This window comes from Oncorhynchus gorbuscha, linkage group LG09, assembly GCF_021184085.1.
Source record: "Oncorhynchus gorbuscha isolate QuinsamMale2020 ecotype Even-year linkage group LG09, OgorEven_v1.0, whole genome shotgun sequence".
In the NCBI taxonomy this organism is placed as follows: Eukaryota; Metazoa; Chordata; class Actinopteri; order Salmoniformes; family Salmonidae; genus Oncorhynchus; species Oncorhynchus gorbuscha.
The window spans coordinates 97,216,957-97,244,381 of NC_060181.1; the positions used below are offsets into that span (position 1 = coordinate 97,216,957).

Consider the following 27,425-nt stretch of genomic DNA (forward strand, 5'->3'; position numbering starts at 1 on the left):
TCCCTATGTAGTGCACTACTTTAGACCAGGACACTATGGCACTCTATTCCCTATGTAGTGCACTACTTTAGACCAGAGCCCTATGGCACTCTATTCCCTATGTAGTGCACTACTTTAGACCAGGGCCCTATGGCACTCTATTCCCTATATAGTGCACTACTTTAGACCAGGACACTATGGCACCCTATTCCCTATGTAGTGCACTACTTTAGACCAGAGCCCTATGGCACTCTATTCCCTATATAGTGCACTACTTTAGACCAGGGCCCTATGGCACTCTATTTCCTATGTAGTGCACTACTTTAGACCAGAGCCCTATGGCACTCTATTCCCTATATAGTGCACTACTTTAGACCAGGGCCCTATGGCACTCTATTCCCTATATAGTGCACTACTTTAGACCAGGACACTATGGCACTCTATTCCCTATATAGTGCACTACTTTAGACCAGAGCCCTATGGCACTCTATTCCCTATATAGTGCACTACTTTAGACCAGGGCCCTATGGCACTCTATTCCCTATATAGTGCACTACTTTAGACCAGGACACTATGGCACTCTATTCCCTATATAGTGCACTACTTTAGACCAGGACCCTATGGCACTCTATTCCCTATGTAGTGCACTACTTTAGACCAGGGCCCTATGGCACTCTATTCCCTATGTAGTGCACTACTTTAGACCAGGACCCTATATGTAGGGAACAGGGTACCATTTTGGATGCTGTGTTTAATTTCAGTCTGTTTTAGACAGGTCTTTGTGAACAAGCAATTGGTATTATCAGTATGAAGCAATAGGGGAATGACAGGTTCAGAGCCCCAGCCTCTAGATATGGTTCAGAGCCCCAGTCTCTAGACATGGTTCAGAGCCCCAGCCTCTCATCCTGGTTCAGAGCCCCAGCCTCTCGTCATGGTTCAGAGCCCCAGTCTCTAGACATGGTTCAGAGCCCCAGCTTCTCGTCCTGGTTCAGAGCCCCAGACTCTCGTCCTGGTTCAGAGCCCCAGCCTCTCGTCCTGGTTCAGAGCCCCAGCCTCTCATCCTGGTTCAGACCCCCAGACTCTCGTCCTGGTTCAGAGCCCCAGCCTCTAGACATAGTTCAGAGCCCCAGTCTCTAGACATGGTTCAGACCCCCAGTCTCTAGACATGGTTCGGAGCCCCAGCCTCTCGTCCTGGTTCAGAGCCCCAGCCTCTCGTCCTGGTTCAGACCCCCAGACTCTCGTCCTGGTTCAGACCCCCAGCCTCTCGTCCTGGTTCAGACCCCCAGCTTCTCGTCCTGGTTCAGACCCCCAGTCTCTCGTCCTGGTTCAGACCCCCAGCCTCTAGACATGGTTCAGACCCCAGCCTCTAGACATGGTTCAGACCCCCAGCCTCTAGACATGGTTCAGACCCCCAGCCTCTAGACATGGTTCAGACCCCCAGCCTCTAGACATGGTTCAGACCCTCAGCCTCTAGACATGGTTCAGACCCCCAGCCTCTAGACATGTTTCAGACCCCCAGTCTCTAGACATGGTTCAGACCCCCAGCCTCTAGACATGGTTCAGATCCCCAGCCTCTAGACATGGTTCAGACCCCCAGCCTCTCGTCCTGGTTCAGACCCCAGCCTCTAGACATGGTTCAGACCCCAGCCTCTAGACATGGTTCAGACCTCCAGCCTCTCATCCTGGTTCAGACCCCAGCCTCTAGACATGGTTCAGACCCCCAGCCTCTCATCCTGGTTCAGACCTCCAGCCTCTCATCCTGGTTCAGACACCCAGCCTCTAGACATGGTTCAGAGCCCCAGCCTCTAGACATGGTTCAGACCAACCAGCCTCTAGACCTGGTTCAGACCTCCAGCCCCTCATCCTGGTTCAGACCTCCAGCCTCTAGACATGGTTCAGACCTCCAGCCTCTAGACCTGGTTCAGACCTCCAGCCTCTAGACCTCCAGCCTCTAGACCTGGTTCAGACCTCCAGCCTCTAGACATGGTTCAGACCTCCAGCCTCTAGACATGGTTCAGAGCCCCAGCCTCTAGACATGGTTCAGACCCCCAGCCTCTAGACATGATTCAGACCCCCAGCCTCTAGACCTGGTTCAGACCCCAGCCTCTAGACATGGTTCAGACCCCAGCCTCTAGACATGGTTCAGACCTCCAGCCTCTCATCCTGGTTCAGACCCCAGCCTCTAGACATGGTTCAGAGCCCCAGCCTCTAGACATGGTTCAGACCAACCAGCCTCTAGACCTGGTTCAGACCTCCAGCCTCTCATCCTGGTTCAGACCTCCAGCCTCTAGACATGGTTCAGACCTCCAGCCTCTAGACCTGGTTCAGACCTCCAGCCTCTAGACATGGTTTAGACCTCCAGCCTCTAGACCTGGTTCAGACCTCCAGCCTCTAGACATGGTTCAGACCTCCAGCCTCTAGACATGGTTCAGAGCCCCAGCCTCTAGACATGGTTCAGAGCCCCAGCCTCTAGACATGGTTCAGACCCCCAGCCTCTAGACATGGTTCAGACCCCAGCCTCTAGACATGATTCAGACCCCCAGCCTCTAGACCTGGTTCAGACCCCCAGCCTCTAGACATGATTCAGACCCCCAGCCTCTAGACCTGGCTCAGACCCCCAGCCTCTAGACATTACATTTACATTTAAGTCATTTAGCAGACGCTCTTATCCAGAGCAACTTACAAGTCAGAGCCCCAGCCTCCCATCCTGGTTCAGAGCCCCAGTCTCTAGACATGTTTAACCCTTTCCTCTTTGCAGCGGTCTAACAGGGAAACGCTTAGTGAATGACTTCCTGTGTCTTTATTCATATCCCGAATAGAGACGTGTTTTCTATCGGTCTGATTTGACAAAGTGGACAGATGGCTCCAAGTTTAATTTATTATGATCCTTGTTCATGGTTGGCAGGGACATCTGTTTCTACTTCATAATGTTTTCAACATAAAAAGGAGCTTTTCACTTTAAATAGACACAAAAAACAAACAACAACAACCAGTTTGTTATTTGATGTGTTCATATCTTGTTGTTTTCTCACCAGCAGTAAATGTTGGCTTCCGGCACAAGATTCATCGAGAAACTCTACAGGTTTCACTCGTGCTTTACGGCGCGTGTCGTGTGCGTAGTTTATTGAATATGCTAAGCAGTGTGATGATAGACGATAATTTATTTAGTCCATTAACCCTATTGTAATTAATAGAGAGGGTGGGGGTGTACTTGAAGACATCAAGTATACCGTCCCAAATGACACCAATGTAGTGTACTTATTTTATCCAGGGACCACTTGTGGATCTCTTGTCAAAAAAGTAGTGCACTTTATCAGGAATAGGGTTCCATTTTAGCCAACCAATCAAATGGACCATCTCCTGTGTTGTTTCGTGTGTGACCAACCACCAACCAACCCTAAATAATTCCCTCTAGTCCTTTACCTTTAAGAGCCGTCCGGGCCTCGAGGTTTCCGTCCTTCGAGGTTAACGAGCAGGTCATTCTGACTGAATACGTGCATATTTCATATACGCTATTACGTTAAAATACATACTTTAGTTGTGTTTTAATGAAGGTCTTGGGGAACATTTAGAATAATATTTTATTTGTATTATTTAAAAAAAATAACACAATAGTATTTTATGTTACTGTAAAAACACAATAGTATTTTGTTACTGTAAAAACACAATAGTATTTTATGTTACTGTAAAAACACAATAGTATTTTACGTTACTGTAAAAACACAATAGTATTTTACGTTACTGTAAAAACACAATAGTATTTTACGTTACTGTAAAAACACAATAGTATTTTACGTTACTGTAAAAACACAATCGTATTATATGTTACTGTAAAAACACAATAGTATTTTACGTTACTGTAAAAACACAATCGTATTTTACGTTACTGTAAAAACACAATAGTATTTTATGTTACTGTAAAAACACAATAGTATTTTATGTTACTGTAAAAACACAATAGTATTTTATGTTACTGTAAAAACACAATAGTATTTTACGTTACTGTAAAAACACAATCGTATTTTACGTTACTGTAAAAACACAATAGTATTTTATGTTACTGTAAAAACACAATAGTATTTTACATTACTGTAAAAACACAGTAGTATTTTATGTTACTGTAAAAACACAAAATCAATTTGCTTTTGTTACAACTGTGAAACAGAAAGGCTAGGCGTAGGAATACGGTAACAGCTTATTTTATAAGGGATTTCTTTAAATGTATTTTAAATTACCCCAACCACCCCACATGGGCAAAATAATCAAATGATGAAAACATCAGTAGCTTAAAGTGTTAGCATCAAATGGTCTAAATGAACAGTGAAGCTCAGCACTAAAAAACAATAAGGACCTTTGTATTAAATGGGTCGATACGACGTCAGTGAAAAAAGTATTAAAATGATTGTCAGTTCGTGCTGGTGTGAGTCTTCACACGATGGCGTTGGTTGGTTTTAGCTGCTTTCCCTTTGTCCTATCAGTTGACACGTGTTGTAACTGTCATTTGGCTGATACACGATGACGTACCTTTCTTTGGTTACAGACCATAATAGTCTCCGGTTTCCTCTTTATTGTGTCGCTGTTCAGCGGCTGTGCAGGAGCCTTATGTCGCTCAGAGGGAGGGAGCTCCAGTCTCACTTTGTTCATGGTGCCAGACAGACTTGTTCTCTTTGCAAGCGATTTAGTTCGCCAAAATGGCAGTTGAAGTGAATACATTGTCTGTGGTGATAATTGCTCCTCCTTGGCCAACGTTCCACAAGCCTCATCAACACGCTCCCTGTAGCTGCGCATCGACCATCCCCGTCCAGCCTGACAGAGCTTGAGAGGATCTGCAGAGAAGAACAGGAGAAACTCCCCAAATAGAGCTGTACCAAGCTTGTAGAGTCATACCCAAGAAGACTGGAGGCTGTAATCACTGCCAAAGGTGCTTCAACAAAGTACTGAGAAAAGGGAATGTGATATTTCAGTGTATTAATTCGTTTGCAAAAAAGAAATGAAAAACCAGTTTGTTGCTTTGTCATTATGGGGCTTTGTGTCCATTTTAGAACAAGGCTGGAACGTAACAAGGGGGTCTGAATACTTTCTGAATACACTGCACACACACACTGTACACACACACTGCACACACACACTGCACACACACACTGCACACACACACTGCACACACGCACTGCACACACGCACTGTACACACACACTGCACACACACACTGCACACACACACTGCACACACACACTGCACACACACACTGCACACACGCGCACTGTACACACGCGCACTGTACACACGCGCACTGTACACACGCGCACTGTACACTGCACACTGCACACACACACACACACACACACACACACACACACACACACACACACACACACACACACACACACACACACACACACACACACACACACACACACACACACACACACACACACACACACACACACACACACACACACACACACACACACACACACACACACACACACACGTACACACGTACACACGTACACACGTACACACGCACGCGCACACACGCGCACTGTACACACACACACACACACACACACACACACACACACACACACACACACACACACACACACACACACACACACACACACACACACACACACACACACACACACACACACACACACACACACACACACACTGTACACACACTGTACACACACTGTACACACACTGTACACACGCGTACTGTACACATGCGCACTGTACACACACACACGCACACGCGCACGCGCACACGCACGCACACACACTGTACACACGCACTGTACACACACGCACTGTACACACACGCACTGTACACACACGCACTGTACGCACACGCGCACACAAACACGCACACACACACACACACGCACACACGCACACACGCACACACGCACACACGCACACACGCACACACGCACACACGCACACACGCACACACGTACACACGCACACACGTACACACGCACACACGCGCACTGTACACACACACACTGCACACACACACACACACACACACACACACACACACACACACACACACACACACACACACACACACACACACACACACACACACACACACACACACACACACACACACACACACACACACTGTACACACACACTGTACACACACACACACACACTGTACACACACACACTGTACACACACACACTGTACACACACACACTGTACACACACACACTGTACACACACACACACACACTGTACACACACACACTGTTTATTTTACCTTTATTTAACCAGGCAAGTCAGTTAAGAACACATTCTTATTTTCAATGACGGCCTGGGAACAGTGGGTTAACTGCCTGTTCAGGGGCAGAACGACAGATTTGTACCTTGTCAGCTCGGGGGTTTGAACTCGCAACCTTCCGGTTACTAGTCCAACGCTCTAACCGGAATGTTAATATGTTATGGTTGGATCACTGGAGTGTTAATATGTTATGGTTGGATCACTAGAGTGTTAATATGTTATGGTTGGATCACTAGAGTGTTAATATGTTATGGTTGGATCACTAGAGTGTTAATATGTTATGGTTGGATCACTAGAGTGTTAATATGTTATGGTTGGATCACTAGAGTGTTAATATGTTATGTTATGGTTGGATCACTGGAGTGTTAATATGTTATGGTTGGATCACTGGAGTGTTATTATGTTATGGTTGGATCACTGGAGTGTTAATATGTTATGGTTGGATCACTAGAGTGTTAATATGTTATGTTATGGTTGGATCACTAGAGTGTTAATATGTTATGTTATGGTTGGATCACTAGAGTGTTATATATGCCATTTAGCAGACCCTTTTATCCAAAGCGACTTACAGTCATGTGTGCATACATTCTACGTATGGGTGGTCCCGGGGATCGAACCCACTACCCTGGCGTTACAAGCGGCATGCTCTACCAACTGAGCTACAGAAGGACCACATGTTATGGTTGGATCACTGGAGTGTTAATATGTTATGTTGTGGTTGGATCACTAGAGTGTTAACATGTTATGGTTGGATCACTAGAGTGTTAATATGTTATGGTTGGATCACTAGAGTGTTAATATGTTTTGGATTGGATCACTGGAGTGTTAATATGTTATGGTTGGATCACTAGAGTGTTAATATGTTATGGTTGGATCACTGGAGTGTTATTATGTTATGGTTGGATCACTAGAGTGTTAATATGCTATGTTATGGTTGGATCACTAGAGTGTTAATATGTTATGTTATGGTTGGATCACTAGAGTGTTAATATGTTATGGTTGGATCACTGGAGTGTTAATATGTTATGGTTGGATCACTGGAGTGTTAATATGTTATGGTTGGATCACTGGAGTGTTAATGTGTTATGGTTGGATCACTGGAGTGTTAATATGTTATGTTATGGTTGGATCACTGGAGTGTTAATATGTTATGGTTGGATCACTGGAGTGTTAATATGTTATGGTTGGATCACTGGAGTGTTAATATGTTATGGTTGGATCACTAGAGTGTTAATATGTTATGGTTGGATCACTGGAGTGTTAATATGTTATGGTTGGATCACTAGAGTGTTAATATGTTATGGTTGGATCACTAGAGTGTTAATATGTTATGTTATGGTTGGATCACTAGAGTGTTAATATGTTATGTTATGGTTGGATCACTGGAGTGTTAATATGTTATGGTTGGATCACTGGAGTGTTAATATGTTATGTTATGGTTGGATCACTAGAGTGTTAATATGTTATGTTATGGTTGGATCACTAGTGTTAATATGTTATGGTTGGATCACTGGAGTGTTAATATGTAATGGTTGGATCACTGGAGTGTTAATATGTTATGTTATGGTTGGATCACTAGAGTGTTAATATGTTATGTTATGGTTGGATCACTAGAGTGTTAATATGTTATGTTATGGTTGGATCACTGGAGTGTTAATATGTTATGTTATGGTTGGATCACTGGAGTGTTAATATGTTATGTTATGGTTGGATCACTAGAGTGTTAATATGTTATGTTATGGTTGGATCACTGGAGTGTTAATATGTTATGGTTGGATCACTGGAGTGTTAATATGTTATGGTTGGATCACTGGAGTGTTAATATGTTATGGTTGGATCACTGGAGTGTTAATATGTTATGGTTGGATCACTGGAGTGTTAATATGTTATGGTTGGATCACTGGAGTGTTAATATGTTATGGTTGGATCACTGGAGTGTTAATATGTTATGGTTGGATCACTAGAGTGTTATTATGTTATGGTTGGATCACTGGAGTGTTAATATGTTATGTTATGGTTGGATCACTAGAGTGTTAATATGTTATGGTTGGATCACTAGAGTGTTAATATGTTATGTTATGGTTGGATCACTAGAGTGTTAATATGTTATGTTATGGTTGGATCACTGGAGTGTTAATATGTTATGGTTGGATCACTGGAGTGTTAATATGTTATGGTTGGATCACTGGAGTGTTATTATGTTATGGTTGGATCACTGGAGTGTTAATATGTTATGGTTGGATCACTAGAGTGTTAATATGTTATGTTATGGTTGGATCACTAGAGTGTTAATATGTTATGTTATGGTTGGATCACTAGAGTGTTAATATGTTATGGTTGGATCACTGGAGTGTTATTATGTTATGGTTGGATCACTAGAGTGTTAATATGTTATGTTATGGTTGGATCACTGGAGTGTTAATATGTTATGTTATGGTTGGATCACTGGAGTGTTAATATGTTATGGTTGGATCACTGGAGTGTTATTATGTTATGGTTGGATCACTGGAGTGTTATTATGTTATGGTTGGATCACTGGAGTGTTAATATGTTATGGTTGGATCACTAGAGTGTTAATATGTTATGTTATGGTTGGATCACTGGAGTGTTATTATGTTATGGTTGGATCACTATAGTGTTAATATGTTATGTTATGGTTGGATCACTGGAGTGTTAATATGTTATGTTATGGTTGGATCACTGGAGTGTTATTATGTTATGGTTGGATCACTGGAGTGTTAATATGTTATGGTTGGATCACTAGAGTGTTAATATGTTATGTTATGGTTGGATCACTGGAGTGTTATTATGTTATGGTTGGATCACTAGAGTGTTAATATGTTATGGTTGGATCACTGGAGTGTTAATATGTTGTTATGACCTACAGGGGGTGAACCATGGACTGGACAAGACCGGAGGACACAGAGCTGATGTCTCGACTACCAAACTCAACACATTCTCTCTCAGGTAAGACGTGTGTGTGTGTGTGTGTGTGTGTGTGTGTGTGTGTGTGTGTGTGTGTGTGTGTGTGTGTGTGTGTGTGTGTGTGTGTGTGTGTGTGTGTGTGTGTGTGTGTGTGTACCTGCGTGTGTGTGTGTACCTGCGTGTGTGTTCTTGTACTGTGTTGATGTTCCATTTTCTGTCCTATATAATTACCTAAGTATTATAATTCAGCATGAAGCTCTGCTCTCCAATGAGAAGATCAAGGCTGAGCCAAATTTGCATATCAAGTGATTTTTTATATTTAGAAACGTTAAAAAAACCAAAACAATTAGCATGTGCCCTTATCCAGAGCGACTTACGGTGAGTGTGTACATACTAGTCATACTAGTCGTAGATCTTGATCCAATACTGCGTCTACTAGCTGGTCACACATCACTAGTCCAGTAGTGGACTGTTATTTAAACATACAGACTGAATGACAGGATGAGAGACAGGCAGGGCGCGGGGGATGAGAGATGGGCAGAGAGCGAAGGATGAGAGACGGGCAGGGAGCGAGGGATGAGAGACGGGCAGAGAGCGAGGGATGAGAGACGGGCAGGGAGCGAGGGATGAGAGATAGGCAGGGAGCGAGGGATGAGAGACGGGCAGGGAGCGAGGGATGAGAGACGGGCAGAGAGAGAGGGATGAGAGACGGGCAGGGAGCGAGGGATGAGAGACGGGCAGGGGGCGAGGGATGAGAGAGACTTGCAGGGAGCGAGGGATGAGAGACGGGCAGGGCGCGAGGGATGAGAGAGACGGGCAGGGCGCGAGGGATGAGAGGGACGGGCAGGGAGCGAGGGATGAGACATGGGCAGGGAGCGAGGGATGAGAGATGGGCAGGGAGCGAGGGATGAGAGAGACGGGCAGGGAGCGAGGGATGAGAGAGACTGGCAGGGCGCAAGGGATGAGAGACGGGCAGGGAGCGAGGGATGAGAGAGACGTGCAGGGAGCGAGGGATGAGAGACGGGCAGGGAGCGAGGAATGAGAGAGACGGGCAGGGAGCGAGGGATGAGAGACGGGCAGAGAGAGAGGGATGAGAGACGGGCAGGGAGCGAGGGATGAGAGACGGGCAGGGGGCGAGGGATGAGAGAGACGTGCAGGGAGCGAGGGATGAGAGAGACTGGCAGGGCGCGAGGGATGAGAGACGGGCAGGGAGCGAGGGATGAGAGAGATGTGCAGGGAGCGAGGGATGAGAGACGGGCAGGGAGCGAGGGATGAGAGAGACGTGCAGGGAGCGAGGGATGAGAGACGGCAGAGAGCGAGGGATGAGAGATGGGCAGGGAGTGAGGGATGAGAGACGGCAGAGAGCGAGGGATGAGAGATGGGCAGGGAGCGAGGGATGAGAGATGGGCCCCTCCCCCTCCCTCCCTCCCTCCCTCCCTCCCTCCCCTCCCTCCCTCCCTCCCTCCCTCCTCCCTCCCTCCCTCCCTCCCTCCCTCCCTCCCTCCCTCCCTCCCTCCCTCCCTCTGTATATGAATACATCTCTATCCCCCTCTCCTCTCTCCTCCTTCCCTCCCTCCCTGTCCTCTCTCCCTCCCTCCCCCTCCTCTCTCCCTCCCTCCCTCCCCCCCCCTCCTCTTGTCTCCGTCTTCTGAGAGAGCACAATCAGGGGATGGAGAGAAGCTAGAAGAGGAGGGAGGGAGGGGAGAGTGGAGAGGGGGAGGGAGGGAGGGAGAGAGGAGAGGGGGATGGAGAGAAGCTAGAAGAGGAGGGAGGGAGGGGAGAGAGGAGAGGGGGAGGGAGGGAGGGAGGAGAGGGGGATGGAGAGAAGCTAGAAGAGGAGGGAGGGAGGGGAGAGGGGGAGGGAGGGAGGAGAGGGGGATGGAGAGAAGCTAGAAGAGGAGGGAGGGAGGGGAGGGGGGAGGGGAGAGGGGGAGGGAGAGAGAGAGGAGAGGGGGATGGAGAGAAGCTAGAAGAGAAGGGAGGGAGGGGAGAGTGGAGAGGGGGAGGGAGGGAGGGAGGGAGGGAGGGAGAGAGGAGAGGGGGTGGGAGGGAGGGAGGGAGAGGAGAGGGGGATGGAGAGAAGCTAGAAGAGGAGGGAGGGAGGGGAGAGTGGAGAGGGGGAGGGAGGGAGAGAGGAGAGGGGGATGGAGAGAAGCTAGAAGAGGAGGGAGGGGAGGGGAGAGTGGAGAGGGGGAGGGAGGGAGGGAGGGAGAGAGGAGAGGGGGATCGAGAGAAGCTAGAAGAGGATGGAGGGAGAGAGGAGAGGGGGATGGAGAGAAGCTAGAAGAGGAGGGAGGGAGAGAGGAGAGGGGGATGGAGAGAAGCTAGAAGAGGAGGGAGGGAGGGGAGAGTGGAGAGGGGGAGGGAGGGAGGGAGGGAGAGAGAGAGGGAGGGAGAGAGGAGAGGGGGAGGGAGAGAGGAGAGGGGGATGGAGAGAAGCTAGAAGAGGAGGGAGGGAGGGAGAGTGGAGAGGGGAGGGAGGGAGGGAGAGAGGAGAGGGGGATGGAGAGAAGCTAGAAGAGGAGGGAGGGAGGGGAGAGTGGAGAGGGGGAGGGAGGGAGGGGGATGGAGAGAAGCTAGAAGAGGAGGGAGGGAGAGAAGCTAGAAGAGGAGGGAGGGAGGGGAGAGTGGAGAGGGGGAGGGAGGGAGGGAGGGAGAGAGGAGAGGGGGATGGAGAGAAGCTAGAAGAGGAGGGAGGGAGAGAGGAGAGGGGATGGAGAGAAGCTAGAAGAGGAGGGAGGGAGAGAAGCTAGAAGAGGAGGGAGGGAGAGAAGCTAGAAGAGGAGGGAGGGAGGGGAGAGAGGAGAGGGGGAGGGAGGGAGGGGAGAGTGGATGGATTTTTTTCCCCCTTGATATTAATGCGTGTGGTATTCATTAGTCCTTCCTAATTAATTCTCTCTCTCATCTGCCCTCCTTCCCCGTCTCCCTCCCTTCCCCTCTCTCCTAGAGGAGAGGCTGCTCTTTGATATTTGTTGTTTTGTTCCGTCTCTGCGTGAATTGCAGCTTGTGGAGAGTTGATGAAGTTGCTCTTCAGATGTCTGCCCTGCTGTGCCCACTCTACCTGAACTGGTTCCTGTTTGTTCCACAGCTAGCCTCTGTCTCCAGGCTGTCTGGACATGTCTCTCTTTCTCTCACACTCCCTTTCTCTCTCTCTCTCTGTCTCTCTCTCTGTCTCTCCTCTCTTTCTGTCTCCTCTCTCTCTCTCTCTCTCTCTCTCTCTCTCTCTCTCTCTCTCTCTCTCCCCTCTCTCTCCCCCTCTCTCTGTCTCTCTCTCTCTCTCTCTCTCTCTCTCTCTCTCTCTCTCTCTCTCTCTCTCTCTCTCTCTCTCTCTCTCTCGCTTTCTCTCTCTCCTGTTTTCTCTCCCTTTTTTTCTCTCTCTCTCTGCCTCTGTCTCTCTCTCTCTCTTGCTTTTCTCTCTGTCTCCATCTGTCTCTCTCCCTCTCCCCTTCACTCTCTCTGTCTGTCTGTCTGTCTGTCTGTCTGTCTGTCTGTCTGTCTGTCTGTCTGTCTGTCTGTCTGTCTGTCTGTCTGTCTGTCTGTCTGTCTGTCTCTCTCTCCCTCTCTTGCTGTTTAAAAAAAAAATATGTATATTTTTTTATGTAATTGGGTGTTGCCATCGTGACCAGTGAACTGAGATAAGGCGGAGCTTTACCTAGCATGGACTTGTAGATGACCTGGAGCCAGTGGGTCTGGCGACGAATATGTAGCGAGGGCCAGCCGACTAGAGCATACAGGTCGCAGTGGTGGGTGGTATAAGGTGCTTTAGTAACAAAACGGATGGCACTGTGATAAACTGCATCCAGTTTGCTGAGTAGAGTGTTGGAAGCTATTTTCTAAATGACATCGCCGAAGTTGAGGATCGGTAGGATAGTCAGTTTTACTAGGGTAAGCTTGGCGGCGTAAGTGAAGGAGGCTTTGTTGCGGAATAGAAAGCCGACTCTGGATTTGATTTTTGATCGGAGATGTTTGATACGAGTCTGGAAGGAGAGTTTACAGTCTAGCCAGACACCTAGGTACTTATAGATGTCCACATATTCAAGGTCGGAACCATCCAGGGTGGTGATGCTAGTCGGGCATGCGGGTGCAGGCAGCAAACGGTTGTAAAGCATGCGTTTGGATTTACTAGCGTTTAAGAGCAGTCGGAGGCCACGGAAGGAGTGTTGTATTGCATTGAAGCTCGTTTGGAGGTTAGATAGCACAGTGTCCAATGACGGGCCGGAAGTATACAGAATGGTGTCGTCTGCGTAGAGGTGGATCAGGGAATCGCCCGCAGCAAGAGCAACATCATTGATATATACAGAGAAAAGAGTCGGCCCGAGAATTGAACCCTGTGGCACCCCCATAGAGACTGCCAGAGGATCGGACAACATGATTTGACACACTGAACTCTGTCTGCAAAGTAGAGAACCAGACAAGGCAGTCATTAGAAAAAAATAATAGAGTCATATACAACTGAAATATAGTTTTATTTCGTAGTAATTTCTGTTGTTCTATTGATGACCCAATATGGGCCTAGTTAAATAAAGATTAAATAAAAATAGCTCAGCACTAGAAGGGTTAGGTCTGATTACAGTGTGAAGGGTTAGGGTTAGGTCTGATTACAGTGTGAAGGGTTAGGTCTGATTACAGTGTGAAGGGTTAGGGTTAGGTCTGATTACAGTGTGAAGGGTTAGGTCTGATTACAGTGTGAAGGGTTAGGTCTGATTACAGTGTGAAGGGTTAGGGTTAGGTCTGATTACAGTGTGAAGGGTTAGGGTTAGGTCTGATTACAGTGTGAAGGGTTAGGGTTAGGTCTGATTACAGTGTGAAGGGTTAGGGTTAGGTCTGATTACAGTGTGAAGGGTTAGGTCTGATTACAGTGTGAAGGGTTAGGGTTAGGTCTGATTACAGTGTGAAGGGTTAGGGTTAGGTCTGATTACAGTGTGAAGGGTTAGGGTTAGGTCTGATTACAGTGTGAAGGGTTAGGTCTCATTACAGTGTGAAGGGTTAGGTCTGATTACAGTGTGAAGGGTTAGGTCTGATTACAGTGAAGGGTTAGGTCTGATCACAGTGAAGGGTTAGGTCTGATTACAGTGTGAAGGGTTAGGTCTGATTACAGTGAAGGGTTAGGTCTGATTACAGTGTGAAGGGTTAGGGTTAGGTCTGATTACAGTGTGAAGGGTTAGGGTTAGGTCTGATTACAGTGTGAAGGGTTAGGTCTGATTACAGTGAAGGGTTAGGTCTGATTACAGTGAAGGGTTAGGTCTGATTACAGTGTGAAGGGTTAGGGTTAGGTCTGATTACAGTGTGAAGGGTTAGGTCTGATTACAGTGTGAAGGGTTAGGGTTAGGTCTGATTACAGTGTGAAGGGTTAGGTCTGATTACAGTGTGATGGGTTAGGGTTAGGTCTGATTACAGTGTGAAGGGTTAGGTCTGATTACAGTGAAGGGTTAGGTCTGATTACAGTGAAGGGTTAGGTCTGATTACAGTGTGAAGGGTTAGGTCTGATTACAGTGTGAAGGCTTAGGTCTGATTACAGTGTGAAGGGTTAGGGTTAGGTCTGATTACAGTGTGAAGGGTTAGGGTTAGGTCTGATTACAGTGTGAAGGGTTAGGGTTAGGTCTGATTACAGTGAAGGGTTAGGTCTGATTACAGTGTGAAGGGTTAGGTCTGATTACAGTGTGAAGGGTTAGGGTTAGGTCTGATTACAGTGTGAAGGGTTAGGTCTGATTACAGTGTGAAGGGTTAGGTCTGATTACCATGTGAAGGGTTAGGTCTGATTACAGTGTGAAGGGTTAGGTCTCATTACAGTGTGAATGGTTAGGTCTGATTACAGTGTGAAGGGTTAGGTCTGATTACAGTGTGAAGGGTTAGGTCTGATTACAGTGTGAAGGGTTAGGTCTGATTACAGTGTGAAGGGTTAGGTCTGATTACAGTGTGAAGGGTTAGGGTTAGGTCTGATTACAGTGTGAAGGGTTAGGGTTAGGTCTGATTACAGTGTGAAGGGTTAGGGTTAGGTCTGATTACAGTGTGAAGGGTTAGGGTGAAGGGTTAGGGTTAGGTCTGATTACAGTGAAGGGTTAGGTCTGATTACAGTGTGAAGGGTTAGGGTTAGGTCTGATTACAGTGTGAAGGGTTAAGGTTATGTCTGATTACAGTGTGAAGGGTTAGGGTTAGGTCTGATTACAGTGAAGGGTTAGGTCTGATTACAGTGTGAAGGGTTAGGGTTAGGTCTGATTACAGTGTGAAGGGTTAGGGTTAGGTCTGATTACAGTGTGAAGGGTTAGGGTTAGGTCTGATTACAGTGTGAAGGGTTAGGGTTAGGTCTGATTACAGTGTGAAGGGTTAGGGTTAGGTCTGATTACAGTGTGAAGGGTTAGGGTTAGGTCTGATTACAGTGGGTTAGGGTTAGGTCTGGAAGGGTTAGGGTTAGGGTTAGGTCTGATTACAGTGTGAAGGGTTAGGTCTGATTACAGTGTGATGGGTTAGGGTTAGGTCTGATTACAGTGTGAAGGGTTAGGTCTGATTACAGTGTGATGGGTTAGGGTTAGGTCTGATTACAGTGTGAAGGGTTAGGTCTGATTACAGTGTGAAGGGTTATGTCTGATTACAGTGTGAAGGGTTATGGTTAAGTCTGATTACAGTGTGAAGGGTTAGGTCTGATTACAGTGTGAAGGGTTAGGTCTGATTTCAGTGTGAAGGGTTAGGTCTGATTACAGTGTGAAGGGTTAGGGTTAGGTCTGATTACAGTGTGAAGGGTTAGGTCTGATTATAGTGTGAAGGGTTAGGTCTGATTACAGTGTGATGGGTTAGGGTTAGGTCTGATTACAGTGTGAAGGGTTAGGGTTAGGTCTGATTACAGTGTGATGGGTTAGGGTTAGGTCTGATTACAGTGTGAAGGGTTAGGTCTGATTACAGTGTGAAGGGTTAGGTCTGATTACAGTGTGAAGGGTTAGGTCTGATTACAGTGTGAAGGGTTAGGTCTGATTACAGTGTGAAGGGTTAGGTCTGATTACAGTGTGAAGGGTTAGGGTTAGGTCTGATTACAGTGTGAAGGGTTAGGTCTGATTACAGTGTGAAGGGTTAGGGTTAGGTCTGATTACAGTGTGAAGGGTTAGGGTTAGGTCTGATTACAGTGTGAAGGGTTAGGGTTAGGTCTGATTACAGTGTGAAGGGTTAGGGTTAGGTCTGATTACAGTGTGAAGGGTTAGGGTTAGGTCTGGTTACAGTGTGAAGGGTTAGGTCTGATTATAGTGTGAAGGGTTAGGGTTAGGTCTGATTACAGTGTGAAGGGTTAGGTCTGATTACAGTGTGATGGGTTAGGTCTGATTATAGTGTGAAGGGTTAGGGTTAGGTCTGATTACAGTGTGAAGGGTTAGGGTTAGGTCTGGTTACAGTGTGAAGGGTTAGGGTTAGGTCTGGTTACAGTGTGAAGGGTTAGGGTTAGGTCTGATTACAGTGTGAAGGGTTAGGGTTAGGTCTGATTACAGTGTGAAGGGTTAGGTCTGATTACAGTGTGAAGGGTTAGGTCTGATTACAGTGTGAAGGGTTAGGGTTAGGTCTGATTACAGTGTGAAGGGTTAGGGTTAGGTCTGATTACAGTGTGAAGGGTTAGGTCTGATTACAGTGTGAAGGGTTAGGGTTAGGTCTGATTACAGTGTGAAGGGTTAGGTCTGATTACAGTGTGAAGGGTTAGGGTTAGGTCTGATTACAGTGTGAAGGGTTAGGGTTAGGTCTGATTACAGTGTGAAGGGTTAGGGTTAGGTCTGATTACAGTGTGAAGAAGGGTTAGGTCTGATTACAGTGTGAAGGGTTAGGGTTAGGTCTGATTACAGTTGAAGGGTTAGGTCTGATTACAGTGTGAAGGGTTAGGGTTAGGTCTGATTACAGTGTGAAGGGTTAGGTCTGATTACAGTGTGAAGGGTTAGGGTTAGGTCTGATTACAGTGTGAAGGGTTAGGGTTAGGTCTGATTACAGTGTGAAGGGTTAGGGTTAGGTCTGATTACAGTGTGAAGGGTTAGGGTTAGGTCTGATTACAGTGTGAAGGGTTAGGGTTAGGTCTGATTACAGTGTGAAGGGTTAGGTCTGATTACAGTGTGAAGGGTTAGGGTTAGGTCTGATTACAGTGTGAAGGGTTAGGTCTGATTACAGTGTGAAGGGTTAGGGTTAGGTCTGATTACAGTGTGAAGGGTTAGGTCTGATTACAGTGTGAAGGGTTAGGTCTGATTACAGTGTGAAGGGTTAGGGTTAGGTCTGATTACAGTGTGAAGGGGGTTAGGTCTGATTACAGTGTGAAGGGTTAGGTCTGATTACAGTGAAGGGTTAGGGTTAGGTCTGATTACAGTGTGAAGGGTTACAGTGTGAAGGGTTAGGTCTGATTACAGTGTGAAGGGTTAGGTCTGATTACAGTGTGAAGGGTTAGGTCTGATTACAGTGTGAAGGGGGTTAGGTCTGATTACAGTGTGAAGGGGGTTAGGTCTGATTACAGTGTGAAGGGTTAGGGTTAGGTCTGATTACAGTGTGAAGGGTTAGGTGAAGGGTTAGGTCTGATTACAGTGTGAAGGGTTAGGTCTGATTACAGTGTGAAGGGTTAGGTCTGATTACAGTGATTACAGTGTGAAGGGTTAGGGTTAGGTCTGATTACAGTGTGAAGGGTTAGGTCTGATTACAGTGTGAAGGGTTAGGTCTGATTACAGGTGTGATTACAGTGAAGGGTTAGGTCTGATTACAGTGTGAAGGGTTAGGTCTGATTACAGTGTGAAGGGTTGAAGGGGGTTAGGTCTGATTACAGTGTGAAGGGTTAGGGTTAGGTCTGATTACAGTGTGAAGGGTTAGGTCTGATTACAGTGTGAAGGGTTAGGTCTGATTACAGTGTGAAGGGTTAGGTCTGATTACAGTGTGAAGGGTTAGGTCTGATTACAGTGTGAAGGGTTAGGGTTAGGTCTGATTACAGTGTGAAGGGTTAGGTCTGATTACAGTGTGAAGGGTTAGGGTTAGGTCTGATTACAGTGTGAAGGGTTAGGTCTGATTACAGTGTGAAGGGTTAGGGTTAGGTCTGATTACAGTGTGAGGGTTAGGGTTAGGTCTGATTACAGTGTGAAGGGTTAGGGTTAGGTCTGATTACAGTGTGAAGGGGGTTAGGTCTGATTACAGTGTGAAGGGTTAGGTCTGATTACAGTGTGAAGGGTTAGGTCTGAAGGGTTAGGTCTGATTACAGTGTGAAGGGTTAGGTCTGATTACAGTGTGAAGGGTTAGGGTTAGGTCTGATTACAGTGTGAAGGGTTAGGTCTGATTACAGTGTGAAGGGTTAGGTCTGATTACAGTGTGAAGGGTTAGGTCTGATTACAGTGTGAAGGGTTAGGGTTAGGTCTGATTACAGTGTGAAGGGTTAGGGATTACAGTGTGAAGGGTTAGGTCTGATTACAGTGTGAAGGGTTAGGTCTGATTACAGTGTGAAGGGTTAGGGATTACAGTGTGAAGGTTAGGTCTGATTACAGTGTGAAGGGTTAGGTCTGATTACAGTGTGAAGGGTTAGGGTTAGGTCTGATTACAGTGTGAAGGGTTAGGGTTAGGTCTGATTACAGTTGAAGGGTTAGGTCTGATTACAGTGTGAAGGGTTAGGTCTGATTACAGTGTGAAGGGTTAGGGTTAGGTCTGATTACAGTGTGAAGGGTTAGGTCTGATTACAGTGTGAAGGGTTAGGTCTGATTACAGTGTGAAGGGTTAGGTCTGATTACAGTGTGAAGGGGGTTAGGTCTGATTACAGTGTGAAGGGTTAGGTCTGATTACAGTGTGAAGGGTTAGGGTTAGGTCTGATTACAGTGTGAAGGGTTAGGTCTGATTACAGTGTGAAGGGTTAGGGTTAGGTCTGATTACAGTGTGAAGGGTTAGGGTTAGGTCTGATTACAGTGTGAAGGGTTAGGTCTGATTACAGTGTGAAGGGTTAGGTCTGATTACAGTGTGAAGGGTTAGGTCTGATTACATTAGGTCTGATTACAGTGTGAAGGGTTAGGTCTGATTACAGTGTGAAGGGTTAGGGGGGTCTGATTACAGTGTGAAGGGTTAGGTCTGATTACAGTGTGAAGGGTTAGGTCTGATTACAGTGTGAAGGGTTAGGTCTGATTACAGTGTGAAGGGTTAGGTCTGATTACAGTGTGAAGGGTTAGGTCTGATTACAGTGTGAAGGGTTAGGTCTGATTACAGTGTGAAGGGTTAGGTCTGATTACAGTGTGAAGGGTTAGGGTTAGGTCTGATTACAGTGTGAAGGGTTAGGTCTGATTACAGTGTGAAGGGTTAGGGTTAGGTCTGATTACAGTGTGAAGGGTTAGGTCTGATTACAGTGTGAAGGGTTAGGTCTGATTACAGTGTGAAGGGTTAGGGTTAGGTCTGATTACAGTGTGAAGGGTTAGGTCTGATTACAGTGTGAAGGGTTAGGTCTGATTACAGTGTGAAGGGTTAGGTCTGGTTAGGTCTGATTACAGTGTGAAGGGTTAGGTCTGATTACAGTGTGAAGGGTTAGGTCTGATTACAGTGTGAAGGGTTAGGTCTGATTACAGTGTGAAGGGTTAGGTCTGATTACAGTGTGAAGGGTTAGGGTTAGGTCTGATTACAGTGTGAAGGGTTAGGTCTGATTACAGTGTGAAGGGTTAGGTCTGATTACAGTGTGAAGGGTTAGGGTTAGGTCTGATTACAGTGTGAAGGGTTAGGTCTGATTACAGTGTGAAGGGTTAGGGTTAGGTCTGATTACAGTGTGAAGGGTTAGGTCTGATTACAGTGTGAAGGGTTAGGTCTGATTACAGTGTGAAGGGTTAGGTCTGATTACAGTGTGAAGGGGGTTAGGTCTGATTACAGTGTGAAGGGTTAGGTCTGATTACAGTGTGAAGGGTTAGGTCTGATTACAGTGTGAAGGGTTAGGTCTGATTACAGTGTGAAGGGTTAGGGTTAGGTCTGATTACAGTGTGAAGGGTTAGGGTTAGGTCTGATTACAGTGTGAAGGGTTAGGGTTAGGTCTGATTACAGTGTGAAGGGTTAGGTCTGATTACAGTGTGAAGGGTTAGGTCTGATTACAGTGTGAAGGGTTAGGTCTGATTACAGTGTGAAGGGTTAGGGTTAGGTCTGATTACAGTGTGAAGGGTTAGGTCTGATTACAGTGGGAAGGTCTGATTACAGTGTGAAGGGTTAGGTCTGATTACAGTGTGAAGGGTTAGGTCTGATTACAGTGTGAAGGGTTAGGTCTGATTACAGTGTGAAGGGTTAGGTCTGATTACAGTGTGAAGGGTTAGGTCTGATTACAGTGTGAAAGGGTTAGGTCTGATTACAGTGTGAAGGGTTAGGTCTGATTACAGTGTGAGGGTTAGGGTTAGGTCTGATTACAGTGTGAAGGGTTAGGTTAGGTCTTACAGTGTGAAGGGTTAGGGTTAGGTCTGATTACAGTGTGAAGGGTTAGGTCTGATTACAGTGTGAAGGGTTAGGTCTGATTACAGTGTGAAGGGTTAGGGTTAGGTCTGATTACAGTGTGAAGGGTTAGGTCTGATTACAGTGTGAAGGGTTAGGTCTGATTACAGTGTGAAGGGTTAGGGTTAGGTCTGATTACAGTGTGAAGGGTTAGGTCTGGTTGAAGGGTTAGGTCTGATTACAGTGTGAAGGGGGTTAGGTCTGATTACAGTGTGAAGGTTAGGTCTGATTACAGTGTGAAGGGTTAGGGTTAGGTCTGAAGGGATTAGGTCTGATTAGTGTGAAGGGTTAGGTCTGATTACAGTGTGAAGGGTTAGGTCTGATTACAGTGTGAAGGGTTAGGTCTACAGTGTGAAGGGTTAGGTCTGATTACAGTGTGAAGGGGGTTAGGTCTGATTACAGTGTGAAGGGTTAGGTCTGAAGTGTGAAGGGTTAGGTCTGATTACAGTGTGAAGGGTTAGGTCTGATTACAGTGTGAAGGGTTAGGGTTAGGTCTGATTACAGTGTGAAGGGTTAGGGTTAGGTCTGATTACAGTGTGAAGGGTTAGGTCTGATTACAGTGTGAAGGGTTAGGTCTGATTACAGTGTGAAGGGTTAGGTCTGATTACAGTGTGAAGGGTTAGGTCTGATTACAGTGTGAAGGGTTAGGTCTGATTACAGTGTGAAGGGTTAGGGTTAGGTCTGATTACAGTGTGAAGGGTTAGGTCTGATTACAGTGTGAAGGGTTAGGGTTAGGTCTGATTACAGTGTGAAGGGTTAGGTCTGATTACAGTTAGGGTTAGGTCTGATTACAGTGTGAAGGGTTAGGTCTGATTACAGTGTGAGGGTTAGGGTTAGGTCTGATTACAGTGTGAAGGGTTAGGTCTGATTACAGTGTGAAGGGTTAGGGTTAGGTCTGATTACAGTGTGAAGGGTTAGGTCTGATTACAGTGTGAAGGGTTAGGTCTGATTACAGTGTGAAGGGTTAGGTCTGATTACAGTGTGAAGGGTTAGGTCTGATTACAGTGTGAAGGGTTAGGTCTGATTACAGTGTGAAGGGTTAGGTCTGATTACAGTGTGAAGGGTTAGGTCTGATTACAGTGTGAAGGGTTAGGGTTAGGTCTGATTACAGTGTGAAGGGTTAGGGTTAGGTCTGATTACAGTGTGAAGGGTTAGGTCTGATTACAGTGTGAAGGGTTAGGTCTGATTACAGTGTGAAGGGTTAGGGTTAGGTCTGATTACAGTGTGAAGGGTTAGGGTTAGGTCTGATTACAGTGTGAAGGGTTAGGGTTAGGTCTGATTACAGTGTGAAGGGTTAGGTCTGATTACAGTGTGAAGGGTTAGGGGTCTGATTACAGTGTGAAGGGTTAGGGTTAGGTCTGATTACAGTGTGAAGGGTTAGGTCTGATTACAGTGTGAAGGGTTAGGGTTAGGTCTGATTACAGTGTGAGGGGGTTAGGTCTGATTACAGTGTGAAGGGTTAGGGTTAGGTCTGATTACAGTGTGAAGGGTTAGGTCTGATTACAGTGTGAAGGGTTAGGTCTGATTACAGTGTGAAGGGTTAGGTCTGATTACAGTGTGAAGGGTTAGGTCTGATTACAGTGTGAAGGGTTAGGTCTGGTCTGATTACAGTGTGAAGGGTTAGGGTCTGATTACAGTGTGAAGGGTTAGGTCTGATTACAGTGTGAAGGGTTAGGGTTAGGTCTGATTACAGTGTGAAGGGTTAGGGTTAGGTCTGATTACAGTGTGAAGGGTTAGGTCTGATTACAGTGTGAAGGGTTAGGTCTGATTACAGTGTGAAGGGTTAGGTCTGATTACAGTGTGAAGGGTTAGGTCTGATTACAGTGTGAAGGGGGTTAGGTCTGATTACAGTGTGAAGGGTTAGGTCTGATTACAGTGTGAAGGGGGTTAGGTCTGATTACAGTGTGAAGGGTTAGGGTTAGGTCTGATTACAGTGTGAAGGGTTAGGTTAGGTCTGATTACAGTGTGAAAGGTTAGGTCTGATTACAGTGTGAAGGGTTAGGTCTGATTACAGTGTGAAGGGTTAGGTCTGATTACAGTGTGAAGGGTTAGGTCTGATTACAGTGTGAAGGGTTAGGTCTGATTACAGTGTGAAGGGTTAGGTCTGATTACAGTGAAGGGGGTTAGGTCTGATTAAGGGTGAAGGGTTAGGTCTGATTACAGTGTGAAGGGTTAGGTCTGATTACAGTGTGAAGGGTTAGGTCTGATTACAGTGTGAAGGGTTAGGTCTGATTACAGTGTGAAGGGTTAGGTCTGATTACAGTGTGAAGGGTTAGGTTAGGTCTGATTACAGTGTGAAGGGGGTTAGGTCTGATTACAGTGTGAAGGGGGTTAGGTCTGATTACAGTGTGAAGGGTTGAAGGGTTAGGTCTGATTACAGTGTGAAGGGGGTTAGGTCTGATTACAGTGTGAAGGGTTAGGTCTGATTACAGTGTGAAGGGTTAGGTCTGATTACAGTGTGAAGGGTTAGGTCTGATTACAGTGTGAAGGGTTAGGGTTAGGTCTGATTACAGTGTGAAGGGTTAGGTCTGATTACAGTGTGAAGGGTTAGGTCTGATTACAGTGTGAAGGGTTAGGGGTCTGATTACAGTGTGAAGGGTTAGGGGTCTGATTACAGTGTGAAGGGTTAGGTCTGATTACAGTGTGAAGGGTTAGGTCTGATTACAGTGTGAAGGGTTAGGTCTGATTACAGTGTGAAGGGTTAGGGTTAGGTCTGATTACAGTGTGAAGGGTTAGGTCTGGTTACAGTGTGAAGGGTTAGGTCTGATTACAGTGTGAAGGGTTAGGGGTCTGATTACAGTGTGAAGGGTTAGGGGTCTGATTACAGTGTGAAGGGTTAGGTTAGGTCTGATTACAGTGTGAAGGGTTAGGTCTGATTACAGTGTGAAGGGTTAGGTCTGATTACAGTGTGAAGTTAGGTCTGATTACAGTGTGAAGGGTTAGGTCTGATTACAGTGTGAAGGGTTAGGGTTGGTCTGTTACAGGTTGAAGGGTTAGGTCTGATTACAGTGTGAAGGGTTAGGTCTGATTACAGTGTGAAGGGTTAGGGTTAGGTCTGATTACAGTGTGAAGGGTTAGGTCTGATTACAGTGTGAAGGGTTAGGTCTGATTTGAAGGGTTAGGTCTGATTACAGTGTGAAGGGTTAGGTCTGATTACAGTGTGAAGGGTTAGGTCTGATTACAGTGTGAAGGGTTAGGTCTGATTACAGTGTGAAGGGTTAGGTCTGATTACAGTGTGAAGGGTTAGGTCTGATTACAGTGTGAAGGGTTAGGTCATTACAGTGTGAAGGGTTAGGTCTGATTACAGTGTGAAGGGTTAGGGTTAGGTCTGATTACAGTGTGAAGGGTTAGGTCTGATTACAGTGTGAAGGGTTAGGGTTAGGTCTGATTACAGTGTGAAGGGTTAGGTCTGATTACAGTGTGAAGGTTAGGGTTAGGTCTGATTACAGTGTGAAGGGTTAGGTCTGATTACAGTGTGAAGGGTTTAGGTCTGATTACAGTGTGAAGGGTTAGGTCTGATTACAGTTGAAGGGTTAGGTCTGATTACAGTGTGAAGGGTTAGGTCTGATTACAGTGTGAAGGGTTAGGGTTAGGTGATTACAGTGTGAAGGGTTAGGTCTGATTACAGTGTGAAGGGTTAGGTCTGATTACAGTGTGAAGGGTTAGGGTTAGGTCTGATTACAGTGTGAAGGGTTAGGTCTGATTACAGTGTGAAGGGTTAGGTCTGATTACAGTGTGAAGGGGGTTAGGTCTGATTACAGTGTGAAGGGTTAGGTCTGATTACAGTGTGAAGGGTTAGGTCTGATTACAGTGTGAAGGGTTAGGTCTGATTACAGTGTGAAGGGTTAGGTCTGATTACAGTGTGAAGGGGTTAGGTCTGATTACAGTGTGAAGGGTTAGGGTTAGGTCTGATTACAGTGTGAAGGGTTAGGTCTGATTACAGTGTGAAGGGTTAGGGTTAGGTCTGATTACAGTGTGAAGGGTTAGGTCTGATTACAGTGTGAAGGGTTAGGTCTGATTACAGTGTGAAGGGTTAGGGTTAGGTCTGATTACAGTGTGAAGGGTTAGGTCTGATTACAGTGTGAAGGGTTAGGGTTAGGTCTGATTACAGTGTGAAGGGTTAGGTCTGATTACAGTGTGAAGGGTGAGGTCTGATTACAGTGTGAAGGGTTAGGTCTGATTACAGTGTGAAGGGTTAGGTCTGATTACAGTGTGAAGGGTTAGGTCTGATTACAGTGTGAAGGGTTAGGTCTGATTACAGTGTGAAGGGTTAGGTCTGATTACAGTGTGAAGGGTTAGGTCTGATTACAGTGTGAAGGGTTAGGTCTGATTACAGTGTGAAGGGTTAGGGTTAGGTCTGATTACAGTGTGAAGGGTTAGGTCTGATTACAGTGTGAAGGGTTAGGTCTGATTACAGTGTGAAGGGTTAGGTCTGATTACAGTGTGAAGGGTTAGGTCTGATTACAGTGTGAAGGGTTAGGGTTAGGTCTGATTACAGTGTGAAGGGTTAGGTCTGATTACAGTGTGAAGGGTTAGGTCTGATTACAGTGTGAAGGGTTAGGTCTGATTACAGTGTGAAGGGTTAGGTCTGATTACAGTGTGAAGGGTTAGGGTTAGGTCTGATTACAGTGTGAAGGGTTAGGTCTGATTACAGTGTGAAGGGTTAGGTCTGATTACAGTGTGAAGGGTTAGGTCTGATTACAGTGTGAAGGGTTAGGTCTGATTACAGTGTGAAGTTGTCTGATTACAGTGGGTTAGGGTTAGGTCTGATTACAGTGTGAAGGGTTGATTACAGTCTGATTAGGGTTAGGTCTGATTACAGTGAAGGGTTAGGGTTAGGTCTGATTACATTGTGAAGGGTTAGGTCTGATTACAGTGTGAAGGGTTAGGGTTAGGTCTGATTACAGTGTGAAGGGTTGGGTTAGGTCTGATTACAGTGTGAAGGGTTAGGTCTGATTACAGTGTGAAGGGTTAGGGTTGGTCTGAAGGGTTAGGTCTGATTACAGTGTGAAGGGTTAGGTCTGATTACAGTGTGAAGGGTTAGGGTTAGGTCTGATTACAGTGTGAAGGGTTAGGTCTGATTACAGTGTGAAGGGTTAGGGTTAGGTCTGATTACAGTGTGAAGGGTTAGGTCTGATTACAGTGTGAAGGGTTAGGTCTGATTACAGTGTGAAGGGTTAGGTCTGATTACAGTGTGAAGGGTTAGGGTCTGATTACAGTGTGAAGGGGGTTAGGTCTGATTACAGTGTGAAGGGTTAGGGTTAGGTCTGATTACAGTGTGAAGGGTTAGGTCTGATTACAGTGTGAAGGGTTAGGTCTGATTACAGTGTGAAGGGTTAGGGTTAGGTCTGATTACAGTGTGAAGGGTTAGGGTTAGGTCTGATTACAGTGTGAAGGGTTAGGTCTGATTACAGTGTGAAGGGTTAGGGTTAGGTCTGATTACAGTGTGAAGGGTTAGGTCTGATTACAGTGTGAAGGGTTAGGGTTAGGTCTGATTACAGTGTGAAGGGTTAGGTCTGATTACAGTGTGAAGGGTTAGGTCTGATTACAGTGTGAAGGGTTAGGTCTGATTACAGTGTGAAGGGTTAGGTCTGATTACAGTGTGAAGGGTTAGGGTTAGGTCTGATTACAGTGTGAAGGGTTAGGGTTAGGTCTGATTACAGTGTGAAGGGTTAGGTCTGATTACAGTGTGAAGGGTTAGGGTTAGGTCTGATTACAGTGTGAAGGGTTAGGTCTGATTACAGTGTGAAGGGTTAGGGTTAGGTCTGATTACAGTGTGAAGGGTTAGGTCTGATTACAGTGTGAAGGGTTAGGTTGATTACAGTGTGAAGGGTTAGGTCTGATTACAGTGTGAAGGGTTAGGTCTGATTACAGTGTGAAGGGTTAGGTCTGATTACAGTGTGAAGGGTTAGGTCTGATTACAGTGTGAAGGGTTAGGTCTGATTACAGTGTGAAGGGTTAGGTCTGATTACAGTGTGAAGGGTTAGGTCTGATTACAGTGTGAAAGGGTTAGGTCTGATTACAGTGTGAAGGGTTAGGTCTGATTACAGTGTGAAGGGTTAGGTCTGATTACAGTGTGAAGGGAAGGGTTAGGTCTGATTACAGTGTGAAGGGTTAGGTCTGATTACAGTGTGAAGGGTTAGGTGATTGATTACAGTGTGAAGGGTTAGGTCTGATTACAGTGTGAAGGGTTAGGGGTTGAAGGGTTAGGTCTGATTACAGTGTGAAGGGTTAGGTCTGATTACAGTGTGAAGGGTTAGGTCTGATTACAGTGTGAAGGGTTAGGTCTGATTACAGTGTGAAGGGTTAGGTCTGATTACAGTGTGAAGGGTTAGGGTTAGGTCTGATTACAGTGTGAAGGGTTAGGTCTGATTACAGTGTGAAGGGTTAGGGTTAGGTCTGATTACAGTGTGAAGGGTTAGGTCTGATTACAGTGTGAAGGGTTAGGTCTGATTACAGTGTGAAGGGTTAGGGTTAGGTCTGATTACAGTGTGAAGGGTTAGGTCTGATTACAGTGTGAAGGGTTAGGTCTGGTTGAAGGGTTAGGTCTGATTACAGTGTGAAGGGTTAGGTCTGATTACAGTGTGAAGGGTTAGGGTTAGGTCTGATTACAGTGTGAAGGGTTAGGGTTAGGTCTGATTACAGTGTGAAGGGTTAGGGTTAGGTCTGATTACAGTGTGAAGGGTTAGGTCTGATTACAGTGTGAAGGGTTAGGTTGATTACAGTGTGAAGGGTTAGGTCTGATTACAAGGGTTAGGGTTAGGTCTGATTACAGTGTGAAGGGTTAGGTCT

The 27,425-nt window shown here is 46.0% G+C and overlaps 1 protein-coding gene across 1 annotated transcript in view; it reads left to right on the forward strand.

The window, feature by feature from the left end:
- Nucleotides 1-2,091: 2,091 nt before the first annotated feature.
- LOC124044484 (partitioning defective 3 homolog B-like) overlaps nucleotides 2,092-27,425 on the forward strand; it is a 249,262-nt gene continuing 223,928 nt past the window's right edge. The window contains 2 exon segments of the mRNA XM_046364112.1: nucleotides 2,092-2,275; nucleotides 9,137-9,242. Coding sequence (XP_046220068.1) covers nucleotides 2,092-2,275; nucleotides 9,137-9,242 — 290 coding nt within the window.